Raw genomic sequence first — 13,931 nt, 5'->3', positions numbered from 1 at the left:
TGGGGAATGAGAAGAGAGGAGAAAAGTGGAGGAGAGGACAGGAGAAGAGAGGAGAGGAGATCTTGTTTATCCCCTCACTGTTACCCAGGGCACCCTGTTATCTAGGTGAGCTGTCATGACTTCTGCTCTGTAATCTTGTACTAAAATTGCCACTGTCCCTTCCTGGACATGGCTCTGCCAGCCCTGGGTGGTCTGCCAGCCTGCACTCACCAAAATGTACACTTCAATCTGTGGAAGACAAGAGAGAAAGACAAGAAGGAGATGTTTTAAAAAACATGCTTCTACCCGCTTCTTCTCCTCTCTCTTCTCCTCGTTCAACAGTTATCCATCTGTGAAAGTAAGTACTACCTTCGACCAGCAGGAGACCTTTATACATAGCTGCAAACATCAATAAACCATCTGTCTGCATGGTTGCACAGTATACTTGAAGCCATTGCTAACATTCCAAGAGAAATTACTCTCGCTCAGCTTCTGTAAATAGTTCACTACATTTTCCTGTACTCAGAAAAAAAAAACAAGTTTATCTTCATCAGTTCTTCAAGTAGAGAACGTCTGTGTCCTTCCATCACAGATAACGGGACATATCATATAATCAAAGGTAGAGCACGAGTTAAAGATGAAATGACAAACAGTACCAGTGCTTGCTATTCATTTATTTTACCTTGTCGTTGACTGGCCTCAGGTCAGGAGTGACTGTGTAGACATTCATCAACACTGGAGACAGACAGGGAAGCAGAGCATTAATAATATATCCATTCAGCTTCAGTGTTATTAGAATCTCAAGAAAAAAAATAGGTCAGGCGAATCAATTCCTGTGTAAATTAACACCTATTGACACTGTGCTGCATGTTCTCTGTTCTATTTTTATCCTAATGTTCTGCATTCCTGAGATTAACTGGTCGACTACCAGGTGCACAAAGAGGAAACCTTTGTTTTTGGGTTTGTAGACAGGCTTGTCGGTCTGGATGAAGACGGCTGTGCCCTTGCTTTCCACTGTGACGGTGGTGTAGTTGTGGAAGATGTATCCTCCTTCAGTCAGGTGACGGTTCCCCCACACCTTCAGATGTGCTTGGCCTCTTAACCCATAGGGAACCTGGTGGCACATCCAGGAAGGATCAAGGCTAAATTTTTACAAAAGTAAAATAGGTCACTGGTGTCGACTTCAGCACAAACCATGGCCTTTTAATGTCACGCAAGCTGGAAACGCTGCCAGCACCGTTCACACAGCAGGAGAGGATGCCATGCTTTAACAACGTCCACTACACATGACTGTATGTCGTGAGAATGAGGGCGGAGGTCACAGGGAGGGGTAAGAAAGACAGACACACCATAAAAACACAGAGGGGAAGAACTACGTCGCACACACTCGCTGTTCTATCTATCCCAGCCTTGGGGAGCGGCGGACCATACGTGCACGTCAACAGCTGTTGCATATTATATTCAGGCTGTTACCTTATTCCCAATGAATGAGCAGAGACAGATGTTGCATTACAAATAATGTTAGTGTTGATTTGTATGTTGCCTGAGGAATGTGCACACAACGGACAAGAGGTTCTCACTACTGTGCAGCTGTCACCACTAAAAAAGCGGCAGGCATTGTAAAGATCTCCGGTCAGCGGCATGCATGTGCTGCAGGACACGGCTCGGACTTACCTTCAGTTTGACGGTGCCTTTGTCTGGAAGAGAGACAGTGACATTATTCAGTCAAGACATTTTCCTCAGCACATCTCAGTGTATCCATATCAGTGGAATGACTGCGGAGGGGGGGGGCGGGGGGGGGGGGGGGCGGGGGACGAAGAGAGTGAGAGTGAGGGAAGGACCCAGACGGTGATTTGGCGGGGGTCAGGTGTAAACACAGACACAGCTGGCGGACAGATGTGCTCCGACATGAGCCAGTGACCCTGTCTTTGGTTTCAACTTCTCGATCCACCTGATGTTTGACTTTATCAGCAAAACAGAAGAGCAAACGTGCATACCCTTGTACACTAGCACATCCACAAAAAACAAACAAACAAAAAAACAACAACATAGATTTATATTAACTTTACTCCCTGGATCATTGTTAATGGTCCTTAAAATATATATGGTGGTGTGGTTGGAACAAAGACACTGCCCTCACTTTTTTTTTTTTAATTCTCTTTATAACTTGCTCTTCATGTGGTCAAAATATTAAACAGGAATTAAAGCAATAATGTATGAAGGTCAAGTTACTATTTTTGGGTTTGTAGTTGGATATATATTGCTAAAGGAGACCATGTAGTAACGACCCTGTCCAACTAACCACACACTGCAGACACTGTGTCTGGTTCTCAAAGATATTTCAGCTCTCATCTTCTTCCATTCAACTCAGAACTGAAGGAGACGTTAGAGACGAACCGAGACAGTCCAGCTGATGGAGAACCTTCACTGAGTGATGGGTTACACTGATGACAACATCAGCTGGTCAGCAGCAGTGGTCACCTGTGTGTGTGCATTGTACATACACCTGCATGTGTGGTCTGACCATCTTCTGAATAAAGAAATCTAAGACGGTATTTCAACATGTCAGTGCAAGTTTGGTTTTTTGAAATCGACCCAGCGTCAGAAGAAGTTCTTACCCAGCACTGAGCCGTGGCTGTGGGCCACTGCCTGTCCCTTCACAGACAGCTGCACCTGGACACGGGTTTCTGCTTTTGCATTGAAGATGGTCACACTCACGCTCTCCTCCACGCCTGCTCGAAACACCGAGGGTGCAGCCACCAAGTAACCCCTGGATGAAGACAGACAGAGGACCTCAGTGTTCACACTAACAGACCTACTGCAATCAAGAGCACAATTGTTTTTCAAAAATCATCCCTAAAAAGCTGCTCCCTTCATTTCAGCCAATCATCGTCTTCCATCCACCTTATCTCCCGCCTCCTCTACGACCACCTCCTTGTCTTTTCATATATCCATGGATCTTCTCAGGGGTCTCCCTCTATCCCCTCCATCACTGACATTATTCTTACTGGCTTGGTTATTATAGATTGTTCTAGATGTTTTCAACATCTATCTGTATAAAAGACGACTCATAAGAAAGAAAGGCTTCCATTGCTATGGTACCTTTGCCTAGATGCAGGTGCTCCACGTTACGTGGCTACTAATACAAGTCGCTGTATGGTCACAGATTCTGACACCTTTCATTAATAACAGACTGAAGAGTATTTTCCATCTTTGGAATGTGTCACTCAAAAACCATAGAGTCGAGAGATGATGCTGGTTTGGTTTGATGTTCCATACCCAACTTTGGTACCAAAACCTGTAACCAGTTATAAACATGCACACTTAGGAACCTTCCAGATTTTTTTATTTTTCTGTCTTAAGCTTTTAACGGACTTTTATTTCTTAGTTTCCTGTCAGTGAAGCCCATTTCTTCTTCTCTGTCTGTTAAAAAATACTGATAAATAAATCACGCTAGTTTACACTATAATTCTAATTACAACGTAGAGAGTCTGCATACTTCTTGTAGTACTTTTCATGCCTACTCACATACTTATCCACACGTAGACATGTGTATACTTACAGTAAAATCAGGACCTTCTACAGGGATCTCTGCAGCAGAACCAGGTTTCATTAGAACAGAACCTGTGGACTACACAGCGTTCTGCTGCGTGTTCTTTGGGTGGTCTGGGAACAGAAGCTCGGTGTCCATTTAAAATAAATAACGAGTTTCCACAGAGCCACTTGGAAATTTAATTGAGGAAAAAAGCAGTCACTGAGGTCAAAGATCAAAGGTCATCCTCTGAAGATTTAAAGAAGTCTGGGAAAAAAAACCCTCCACTTCGAGTTTTATTTTGGGGCATATCTGTCAGGTTACGAAACGTGGAATAAATGGAGCCCCTGACAGGATGACCCTGAGAAACACAAGCGTCCGGTGATCCATTCCACACACATCTACAGGCATATAAATACTTATAAATGTTTGGTCAGAAGGCTGGAGGCTAACAGAGCAGCTCACCCCGCTGAAGCCTAACTGGAGATCACACAAATTACAAGTGGATAAAGCCTCCAGCACAGACCCAATTGCATACCTGAAAAGATCAGGTGGTTGGCATTACAGCACTGGTGCATTACAGCCACAGGCTGCTGCACAGCCTGAGAAAGTCGGGGGGAAAGGGAGATAATACGAGGAAATGACTGTGTTTGATCTGCATCATCTGAGTTTAACCAGCTTTTGGATCAGTTTGGTTCAGGTGGTGCAGAACATGCTCCCAGTCTATCAGTCACATGGCCTCACGGAATCGAGGGCTTGTTTTGCCCAGTTTAGCTAAGAGCTGCTCCGAGCTGCAGGAGGATTTATGTTTTTCTTTGTAGGTGAACTCCCTAACACTTTTGGAACCGTTGAATTGTTTCAGCGTTGTGGTTGTTGCCCTCCAGTCTGCGTGCTCGCTCCATTCTGCTCTGATAAGAGTTTGTGCATGTAGTTTTTGTTTTTGTTTGTTTGTCCACGTTGAGATGCATTCCTTTCCATCACCCCGAGCTGTTTACAGCTCTTCAGTAGTAACAACTCTACGAGGAAGGGTTGTTTGCTCACAAAACCTGGTGGAAGCAAAAATGTTGTTCATCTTTAAATAAGGAAGTAAATATCTCCAGAATTATTCAAGCTCGGGTCAACAGTCAAGTCAAGGCAGGCTCACTGAACAGTAGGAACTCAATAAATCTTTACTTTGGCTGTGATTCCATGTGATCCTGCCATACTCCGCAGATAGTGGTTTTTTACACTTAATTCCACAATCATGTGGTGACCGCACTTAAAGCACAACAAGGCTGTGACCGAGGGTCACCTACAGTCAGGAATCAGGGTTTTCCTGCATACTTGGATCAGTGCAGTTGAATGAATTTTCCGCTGGGAGCATCGGAAACTCTTGGATTGAAGTACAAAGGACCCACAAGACATGCGACTGTTGCCTACTTACTGTCTTTCCTCCGCAGAACTTCTGCTCACGTCGCAGATGAACAAAGTCCAAGAAAGGCTCAAGGCTGTCAAAGACCAACGCAACATTTTGGCCTCAGTCACTGAGATACGGCTGCGAATATCGTCTCTCTCTCCTCTCCTCTCCTCTTCTCTCCTCTCCTCTCCAGGCAGCTGGAACTTTTCACCTCGACTGAACAGTTAAATGAAATGGCAAGAGTGTGCGTCCGCAGCCCTCTGCTGCTTATGTATCCATTGAATGGCGTGAGATCACAGGGCTTCGTCCGGAACTGCGGATCAACTTTTCGTAATCATCCCGCTTCGCAAAACCCAGTTCAAAGCAGACGGTTTCTTTCTTCTCCTCCTTTCAGAGCGCAGAGCGCACGGACAGTCCTCTCCCATGTGCTCTCACCCGCCCCGGTTCCCTTCTCTCATATTTCAGCATTACAAACAGTAAGCGTCCTCCCACTCCAGCGCACCGTAAAGATCTGTTTGACATGTACAGCTCTTCCTCTCCTGCCTCTGCCTCTGCCTCCACGGTCTGCTGTGATCCTCCAGACGAGATCTCACTCGATCTTCTTTCGGCTCCTGCAGCAGCTGCGCGTCAGGAGGAGATGATCAGCTCCAGGCTGTTGATGAGTCTCTTCAAAGACTGCTCTCAGGTCACTACGGCGGCACCAGGACTAAAGGCAGGTTTTTGTGACCACTAGAGAGCAAGTTACTTGCTCACGTCACTGACGTGGGTTAAAAATCGCATACAGACGTCAACGATATGATTTCGATCGAGTTGAAAAAGACAAACACCAAAGGGAAGAAAACTATCTGACATGTACCGCTTTGGTTTTGTTCTGGTTATATTGACTTGGTAGCTCACGCAGATGTATGCTGCCACCAAGCGGTGAAGTTGCAGGAAACTTTGTTTTTGAGCCACGCCAGATACTTTACATTAGAAAAAAAATGGCCCAAAGTAAATATTATTTACTTAAATTATCGTCTCAGTTTAATATTTGCACAAGTGACTTACTCAGAATTTATACTATGACAGTGTTGTTTAACATACTTTATTTATACTATGACAGTGTTGTTTAACATACAGCCTGATATACTCACAGTAATGGAAGACAGATCTTCTGTCTTGTCTGAATTTGTATAGCTATATGCTGCCATCTAGCGGAAGAGTATGTAAATTTTTGTCTTTCACGCGGATAGATAAAGTATACTTGGCAAAATCATGGTTCAAGGTAACGTGAATCCTGATTACTGTCTTTCAGGAAGCCAGGTTAACATGGAAAACACATCTTTCATGGTGTTTTTCTTTTTACAGATTAAGACATTGTGTACCAGAAGTACTTTAACCAATGGAAGTACTTGAAAAGTCTTTCAAGAAACAGATAAGCAAAATTGTGTTGTCACCACAAACTGCCAATGAGAATGACTAAATAAGCATGCTTACTAATAAACTCGGTTTATTCAACATTTGATTACATAGATGTATCAATAAAAACAAGAATGGCATGAAATACCAAAAAACAAAAACAAAAAACAAAACAAACAAAAAAAAAAAAAAACCCAAAAAAAACTACATTTCTCATTGAATCACTTGAGGGGATTATGTCCATTTCAGTGTATACCAAGAGATTCACTGACCTAGATTATCTAGGTTTAGGTTTAGGACCAGACTTAATGTAGTCTGATTAAACCCTCCTGTCAAAGGATATCTTAATTCAATTTTCAAAACAAACAAAGAAAGAAAAAATAAAATAAATAAACCCCTCACCATCCCAAACCAGCTAACCCAAAAATGTTTGCTATCTAATGAGAAGTAGACTTATATATCACATTCATACAAACTGGTTTACTATAAATTTTACTTTATTTACCACTTATCTTTATTTACAGTGCAGAAATAATAAAAGTATTAGTATGTTGTTCATCACAGCTTTTAAATATACCTATATACCATAATGTTCATTTTCCATGTGACAATTTAAAAACATATCTTCAACCATGACTTAGTCTGAGGGTGTGATGGCACTTTTAGGTACGGTCCTAAAACTCACAATTAAAATGCACAAAAGTTTAGAAATACGATCAAAATTGCATTCATTGTGTCCAATGAGTAAACAGTTTCTGCACTGCAATTTCTGCACTGCAATTCCAGGCACACGTTTTAAAAAAGGACCAGGTATTCAGTTTCATTATAATAGACATCATTTGCATGAATGAAAAAGTTCCATTCATCTCAGGCACTGCCATCAATTATACTGCCAACATCGAGGTCTCTCTGTTTCTCAACAACTGTGCTGTGATACAGTTTGCACTGCGTCTTCCCTTGTTCTGGCTCAGTGAAGGCGGACTTAGAGAACACCACGTGGTTGTCCTTAGTGACCTCCACTCCATGACTCCGACAGAGCTGAGCTGTAAGTGACTTGTCTAGGAATAAGAGCAGAGCTAGATTGTCGAGAGAGAAGCAACAGTTACGGCTGCTGTATCCGTGGCTATACACAAGCAGCAGGTCTCTACGACAGGTCACCAGGTGGCGATGGAGCGCACAATACTGCAGGAAGTTTAACTTATGAGCCAGTCGAAGTAAACGCACAGGATTTCTCTCACGAAAAGCCCGGTTGATGGAGAGAGCAAGCCTGATGGTCGGACCGCTGCGGAGACGCTCTGGGAGCTCCATGATGTGTTGAGCAGCACGACTTGAACCTGCAGTGATGAGGAAATATGAACATGTGAATTGTCACATTGTGAATACAAGGAAACATAAAAGTAGTTGTTTAGTTTTCATGTCAAAGGAAATTTACAAATTCATCAACCTAGGTTGTACAGAAGTCCCAGAGCTTGGAATTCTTCCTGATTGGGATACGATTCAGTTCCCACTGCGTAGCAATCCAAAAGCCAGCTGAGATTCTCTTGCAGATGTGTGTCATTAATGCTAGGGTCATACAGCCCCAAGGGTTCACCACAAAGACGAAAAGATGCATAGACTAAGAAGCGCACTGCCCGTTCCAAAATAGACACACAGTCAGGACCAGACACCCTTTGGATGATCATGTCCTGCTTCACAGCACGGAGTCGATCAAAAACAAAGCTGTAAACCTGGAAATATAAACAAAAAGCAAGTGAAAAATGATAGTCCTTTTATCCTTTTATCAAGGCAACTTAAAATAATTCAAATGTCTATGAACTTGACGTGATTTTTGTAGTCACAGCATACAAACCTGTTTTAAGTTTGTTGAAATATATTTTATTATATATCATATTTGTTACAGCTAATTTATGCATTTAAATCTAGAGATGATGTTCCCGTTACTCCCAATCCACATTTGTTTTGTTGTTTTGTAACAGTAAAATTGTACTTGTTCTACTTGCCTCAGTCCATGGATGTAAATCTGGGCTAGCAGCAACGTCATTAATAAGGTAACACACAGTTTTGAGCAGGACTGGTGTTGGACGTAGATCAGCAGGGTTTGTTGCATCTTTCCCAGCTGCTGGTCTGGAATACTCTTTCACAGCATGCAATGGATCTCCCCTGGGGCATCTTTCATTTTCTGTCCCTTGAAGGATCTCAAAACGGTGGAGTCGTTTCTGTCTTTCACGAGCCCGCAGTTCATGAGCAGGACACATGGTCTGACATGTACCTTTGGGCACCGTCTGCTTATCATGTCTCTGATCCTCCTCTGGTTTCATTTGTGCTCTGTTTTGACCCTGTTTCTGGTTCCTCTGCCTCCACTCTCTACCCCTATGTACATGCAAGTGAGGCCTGTGTAAAGGAATTTGATTAGAAGCAGCAGGTATGTACAAAACAAAATTTAATTCAGCTACAAGCTCGTTATGTAACAAAGACAATAAGACTTGTGTTGAGAATGTTTAAACCTTAAATCTGTCAAAATAAATAAAATCAAAACTTTAGTAGAATCAGTTCTTTGGTAAGTCGATAACAGTCATATGTCACTGAAATATAGCATATATTGTTAAAAAGTGGAACAAAGTAGAGCAAAATAAAAAAAAAAATAACTTAGCTGATTGTTGGAGAGGCTAACGAAAGTTAGCCGTTGTCTAATAATTTGAAGTTACACATTCAACAACAATAATACTTACGTTTCCTAATGTTGGTCAATGAATGCAACACATATATCATCTATAGATTATGTTCGAAAGATATACCTGTTTAAAAAAAAACTCCAGCGTATACTCACAAATGATGGGACATTGATGCTTTGAAAATTCGTCACTTCCTGTAAACGATGTAATACTTTGTTTTGGCTTGACATCACATCCGGTGAAAAAATAAATAACCACGAACCTACGTTTAAATAATGGAGCTTATAGTATTTGAGTAAAATTAAAATGAAAAATAAAATTAATTAATTAAATACAAACTATAATTTTGGAAAGTGTTTAGCAGTCTACGTTAACTTTCTAAATTAAGTCGTTCGTTTTTCAATGTGCGACCTAGTTTGGGAACGGTTGTTAAAATGATTATATAACCCTGTTGTTGTCAGTTTTGCACTGTGACAAAGAAATATTTGAAATATCTGAAATATTTGTACCACGAATATGACCAACACAGGCGCCCTATGTTCAGCTAAGCCGAGTTTAAAAAAACCCTCTAAGAATTAAGAATGTTCACATATTCATAATTCCTGATTTAAAAAAACTGCACACTGCACAGTGGTGCAAAGGAACAAATGTCACGTATGAATAAGGGATAACGAATATGTTGGCAAACGCTGCTGTGTAAAAATTAATTTTATTTAGGTTTAGGTGAAAATGGTGGTTTGTCTCTATATGCAACCCTATAATGGAGTGGTTAATGGTATGATACTTGCAGAGATACAATGAAGGTGGAATAGTAAATGTATCAAAGGATTTGATGAATTACATTTGGTGCTATAGTAAAATACATCAGAGCTCCATCAGTCGCTCAGCTGTGTCTCATCATGTATGTTTCTTCACTACTACAGAGATGGTTACAGAACTAAAGTACAGTACTTGATTTTGGAATGAAGTAACTCTTCCATATGTCAGTAATTGTATTGATACAGTTTTTCAATGAATTAAACAGTTTATTAATCAACACTTAACACAGCTTAAAACAAGTTCATAAAAAGTGGTAAAAATATGTTCAGACATTATATAGAAGTTATCAAAGTGCATTTCATTTGTTTCCTGCGTGGTTTCCTTCACTCTTTGGGAATATAGAGCTCCAGGGTCCTCTCTGTCCCCAGCTGCTCTTCCTCCAGAGTCTGCTGGACATGGGTTGTATGGCGGAAAGACAGGGATGACAGATCCAGCAGATCTGAAAATGTTCTGTGGGGAAAAAAAGGAACCAAACACTGTCTCAGTACAAGAGTCCCCAGTAGCCATACTCGTTTGTTTTGTATAAAGCCAACATCTATTTTCTTTAAATACATACTAGATATTTTTGGTGAATTTCACATCAGTGCTGTTTAGGAAGACCGTCTTTAAAAAACTTTTGTAAAGGCATCACAACATTTGGTGAAGTCTGAAGACTAACATGAAATGCTGACAGAGGAGAAAATACCAACAGTCTTTAGTACCCACCCTGACACCTGGTGACTGATGTCATTCGATGCCTTTTTCAAGTTCTTTAGGCACTCCAGAGAGATGCTGTTGTCCTCATGATCTCCCTCGGTGCACTCCAACAACAACTTCTCACTCTCCTTCAGACAAGCTTCAGCTTTATCTGAAATGGGTAGGGACATAGAGTTTTTGCTCAATCATTCATAAATATAAATATAACAGACAAAAGCCTAAATGTTATATGTTTAAATGATTAAACTGTTGGAAAATACAACATTTACTACTGTACCTAGAAACTCCCTTCTGTTTTCTTCAATGTAGAAATTTTTAACAGGAAGCTGATGGCGGGTTGTGTCTACAGCAGTCGCAAAGGATTTATAATCCTTCGTAAATTGCTTGGCAGCTTCTGCCACAGGAGTCAGTGCAGCAATCTATAAAACAACAGGGTTATAGAAAACGCCGAGGCCAAAGTACAGTAGGAGATAAAAGTCAGAATCTGTCTTCAAGGTAATATGATAACTTCAATGTATGGCTATTATGACAGGACTACAGAATATGAGGGGGAAAAAAATTGACCTGTAAATCCAACAGCTCATTCACCAGGCTACTCTTTTCTGCGAGTAAACACTGGCGTTTCTTTACTTGGACCTCTTTTCTTAATGCTTCCTCTTCCTCCATCATCTGCAAGAGCTTTGCCTCCGCTTCAGCCTTGAGCTTGGCTGTATTATGTTCCATCTACAATTAAACATCAGATATTAGGGAGTATCAACAAGGTGTTTGTGTCATCAGGCACAATCATAGAACCAAACCAACACTAACTTGGAGTGCTTTCAAGCAAAGCTGATTTGAAATGTAAAGAGTATAAATTGATCTCACCTTGGCTGTAAGGTAGGCCAGTAAGAAGGTCTGCATCTCAATGTTTTTTTTCTCCTCCTCAGGATTTCTCTCAGGTTCTGGTGTTTTTTCTACAGCTGTCTTCTCTTATATGAGAATTTAAAGGATGAATATTTTCACGGCCCAATTTTAAGTCAATCATGAACAATTTAAGGCGTCATCTAAACTTACCTTTAATGACTGAAATGTCAAAATCTGGTCGAAAGCAGTGCCCATCAGAGAAGGTCGACTGAAGAACACTTTTACCCAGCAGTAATGTGTCTGTTTCACGTGATGCCATAGCTGTAAAAACATTACAAAGCAAAAGTTATTGAACAAAAATAAATCATTAGAACTGAAGAAAACTGTGAAAAGAAATATACATATTTTAGTTTTAAATGTCAAATTACTTTGCAACATAATCCTATAAATTACAGTTGCTCAAAAATGATTAAATATAATTACAAGTGTAAGATATTAGTAAAAATATCAGTATAGTATAGAGTATTCTATACAGTTACCACACATAATGCTTTCCAAAGCCCTTGTGAATATAGGCATACAGTAATCAAACAACACGTTTTTTTTTGTTTTATATTTACTGTATACTTATATGTTTTTCTTAGTATAATAATACTATTGTGCACTGAGCAAGATAAAACTATAGAAATGTGTGTTACTCTGTAATATATTACTATCAAACACAGTTTATCTTAACACTCACATGTTGCGAGGACCTGTGGAGCCATTGAGCGTCTTGGTGGTGTACCCACTTTTGGTCTAACTCCACTGGGCTTTGGCGAGGAAGGCCGTTGAGGTGCAGCAAAAGACTCATTGGTCAGCGAGTTACTCTGTGGACAGTACAATAAACTTCAGCTGTGTTCCACAGATTGATTTATGTTGGTGTAGTGGTGAATTATGCAAAACGCTAAAAAATATGGAGTAAAGACAAAAAATAAAGACAAAGAAGATTTGATACCTTTGACAGCAATGTCTTTTCTGCAGACTGCATGTAGCGAGATTTCACCACAGTTCCACTAGCTAAAGTTTCACATAAAAGCATCATCAGAAAGATAGTTGGAACCTGAGCATATGTTTATTATTTAGAAGTGATAATGAAAAGTAAATGCTGGCTGTCACTGGTTTAAATTAAACAAAAACATTTTTCATTGGAAGCACAGGAACTCAACTTAAGTATTTCATAAACTGGACTAGAATACTTACGTTTGACAAGTTTCTTTCCATTTCCACTATTATTTGCTTTATTAGCATTGCTGCCACTTTTCGAGCTGAAAGAAGAAAAGCACATGCAGAAAATTGAGGTTTATTTTTTTCACAATTTCTTATTATCCTCCCTTTTTCTAAAATGAATTGACAAATTCTACACAATGGTCCAAAATGAAGTGAAACACTGTTGAAAAATGAATGAATAAATTAAATGAAAATGTTGCTCTGCGGCTAGCGCTGGGAAGAGTCCTTGTGGATGACTTGTACTTGGATGTTATGGCTTGATTTGTGCTCTTACATACATACATAGTAAAATCAAGGTTAACTGAGTAAATAAATGTGCATATGTCCAAATCATGTCCAATCAGCTGAATTCACTACAGGTGGACACCAATCATATTGTAGAAAAACATCTTTAAGATGATCAGTGAAAACAGGATGCACCTGAACTTGCGTGTGACGGCAGAGCCTGTGAATACTTATGCACATGTTATATTTTTATTTTAATGTTATCTTCTATTATTATATGTTTTTCTATTTTTATTTTTAAATTAGTCACCAAACATTGCAAACTTTTCACTTGGTTTACATGGGCTGTATATAATGATGTAAAGTAATTCGACATATCTTTGAATAAGCCTGTAACAAACAAATAAAATATGAAAACGTACATTGCTGACAATTTATCGCGGATGCATTGCACCCAATAGTTCACCTTTTTGTTTATGAAAACGAACCAGCCTAACGATTAATGCTACCATACCATCTATCAAGAACTAAAATATCGTCTGTACTGAAGCGAAATCAAAGGAAAACACTGTACACAGCGTTCTGTGGATACAATGCAGCCTATCGTGCTATTAAACAACTTTTCGTGACCATTTTCATTAAAAGAATGGAGAAAACAAAACAAAAAAAGGAAAAGCTTAAAACAAAATTGTAATTACCTCTTCGCTTCAGTGGTTGTACTTTTTAAAATGCTGTTTGTTGTTGTTCTCCTAGACGCCATGATGTTTTAAAGTAAACCGCGTCCTGGTGTGGGCGGAGTCATATCCAGGGTGTGACGTTGGTACGGCAATTATGAGGGACGACAGGAACAAGAGTGGGATATATTGGTTCCGCCCTATTTCTGTATCTTTATATTTGATGAGATGAATAATAAACGGCGACGACATGTACTGTTTTGAACGTTTTAATCCAAAAGCATTTGATTAACTCACAATATGTAATTGTAGAAAAGTTTACTTCACCTCAAAAAAGATTACAAATGATATGTCGTCATTGGTTATATATAGTTTCATCATTTTTTCTGGGCAACATTGGAGGCAGAAGTGGGGGAGTATAACTTATT

The 13,931-nt window shown here is 40.0% G+C and overlaps 3 protein-coding genes across 8 annotated transcripts in view; all 3 read right to left on the bottom strand.

Annotated features, from left to right (window-relative positions):
• Window positions 1-5,927, bottom strand: part of cpamd8 (C3 and PZP like alpha-2-macroglobulin domain containing 8) — a 38,030-nt gene extending 32,103 nt beyond the window's left edge. The window contains exons 1-6 of one of the 3 annotated variants that reach the window (XM_008336829.3): window positions 4,935-5,927; window positions 2,598-2,749; window positions 1,654-1,676; window positions 928-1,093; window positions 662-714; window positions 211-228 (exon numbers count right to left, since the gene is read on the bottom strand). In XM_008336829.3, the coding sequence (XP_008335051.1) occupies window positions 211-228; window positions 662-714; window positions 928-1,093; window positions 1,654-1,676; window positions 2,598-2,749; window positions 4,935-5,020 (498 nt within the window). In that variant the 5' untranslated portion in view covers window positions 5,021-5,927. Of the gene's footprint in view, window positions 1-210; window positions 229-661; window positions 715-927; window positions 1,094-1,653; window positions 1,677-2,597; window positions 2,750-4,934 lie in introns of those variants that run through there. The other 2 variants (XM_025053745.1, XM_025053749.1) reach the window with 2 other exon arrangements.
• Window positions 5,928-6,783: 856 nt separating this feature from the next.
• Window positions 6,784-9,225, bottom strand: sac3d1 (SAC3 domain containing 1). Of its 4 annotated transcripts, none has more exons than XM_008336840.3 (4): window positions 9,133-9,225; window positions 8,306-8,696; window positions 7,750-8,032; window positions 6,784-7,639 (listed from the first exon to the last, which is right to left on the bottom strand). In XM_008336840.3, exons 1-4 carry the CDS (start codon window positions 9,144-9,146, stop codon window positions 7,173-7,175), a joined length of 1,155 nt encoding a protein of 384 aa, XP_008335062.1. In that variant the 5' UTR covers window positions 9,147-9,225; the 3' UTR covers window positions 6,784-7,172. The 4 variants fall into 4 exon arrangements, with proteins under 4 accessions (XP_008335062.1, XP_016895520.1, XP_008335071.1 ...); XM_017040031.2 differs by having other exon boundaries at window positions 8,306-8,675; window positions 9,133-9,218; XM_008336849.3 differs by having other exon boundaries at window positions 9,035-9,141.
• A 434-nt stretch (window positions 9,226-9,659) lies between these two features.
• Window positions 9,660-13,666, bottom strand: haus8 (HAUS augmin like complex subunit 8). Its single transcript, XM_008336859.3, has 10 exons — window positions 13,528-13,666; window positions 12,578-12,642; window positions 12,333-12,394; window positions 12,078-12,204; window positions 11,546-11,656; window positions 11,357-11,460; window positions 11,057-11,215; window positions 10,770-10,911; window positions 10,502-10,643; window positions 9,660-10,246 (listed from the first exon to the last, which is right to left on the bottom strand). The coding sequence occupies exons 1-10, from the start codon at window positions 13,587-13,589 to the stop codon at window positions 10,120-10,122; spliced, it is 1,101 nt and encodes a 366-aa protein (XP_008335081.1). The 5' UTR covers window positions 13,590-13,666; the 3' UTR covers window positions 9,660-10,119.
• Window positions 13,667-13,931: the final 265 nt, after the last annotated feature.

The sequence above is a fragment of the Cynoglossus semilaevis genome, chromosome 2 (assembly GCF_000523025.1).
Source record: "Cynoglossus semilaevis isolate Cse_v1.0 chromosome 2, Cse_v1.0, whole genome shotgun sequence".
Taxonomy (NCBI): Eukaryota; Metazoa; Chordata; class Actinopteri; order Pleuronectiformes; family Cynoglossidae; genus Cynoglossus; species Cynoglossus semilaevis.
This window is presented reverse-complemented; position numbering and strand designations above follow the sequence as displayed.

Coding starts and splice junctions, on each gene's coding strand:
- sac3d1 (XM_008336840.3), bottom strand. Junction 8,033..8,305: donor ATTTACATCCATGGACTGAG/GCAAGTAGAACA, acceptor TTATATTTCCAG/GTTTACAGCTTTGTTTTTGA. Junction 7,640..7,749: donor GGGACTTCTGTACAACCTAG/GTTGATGAATTT, acceptor TCATCACTGCAG/GTTCAAGTCGTGCTGCTCAA.
- haus8 (XM_008336859.3), bottom strand. CDS start 13,589: ATGGCGTCTAGGAGAACAACAACAAACAGCATTTTAAAAAGTACAACC. Junction 11,657..12,077: donor TCCACAGGTCCTCGCAACAT/GTGAGTGTTAAG, acceptor ATGTTTTTACAG/CTATGGCATCACGTGAAACA. Junction 10,247..10,501: donor ATCAGTCACCAGGTGTCAGG/GTGGGTACTAAA, acceptor TTTTCCCCACAG/AACATTTTCAGATCTGCTGG.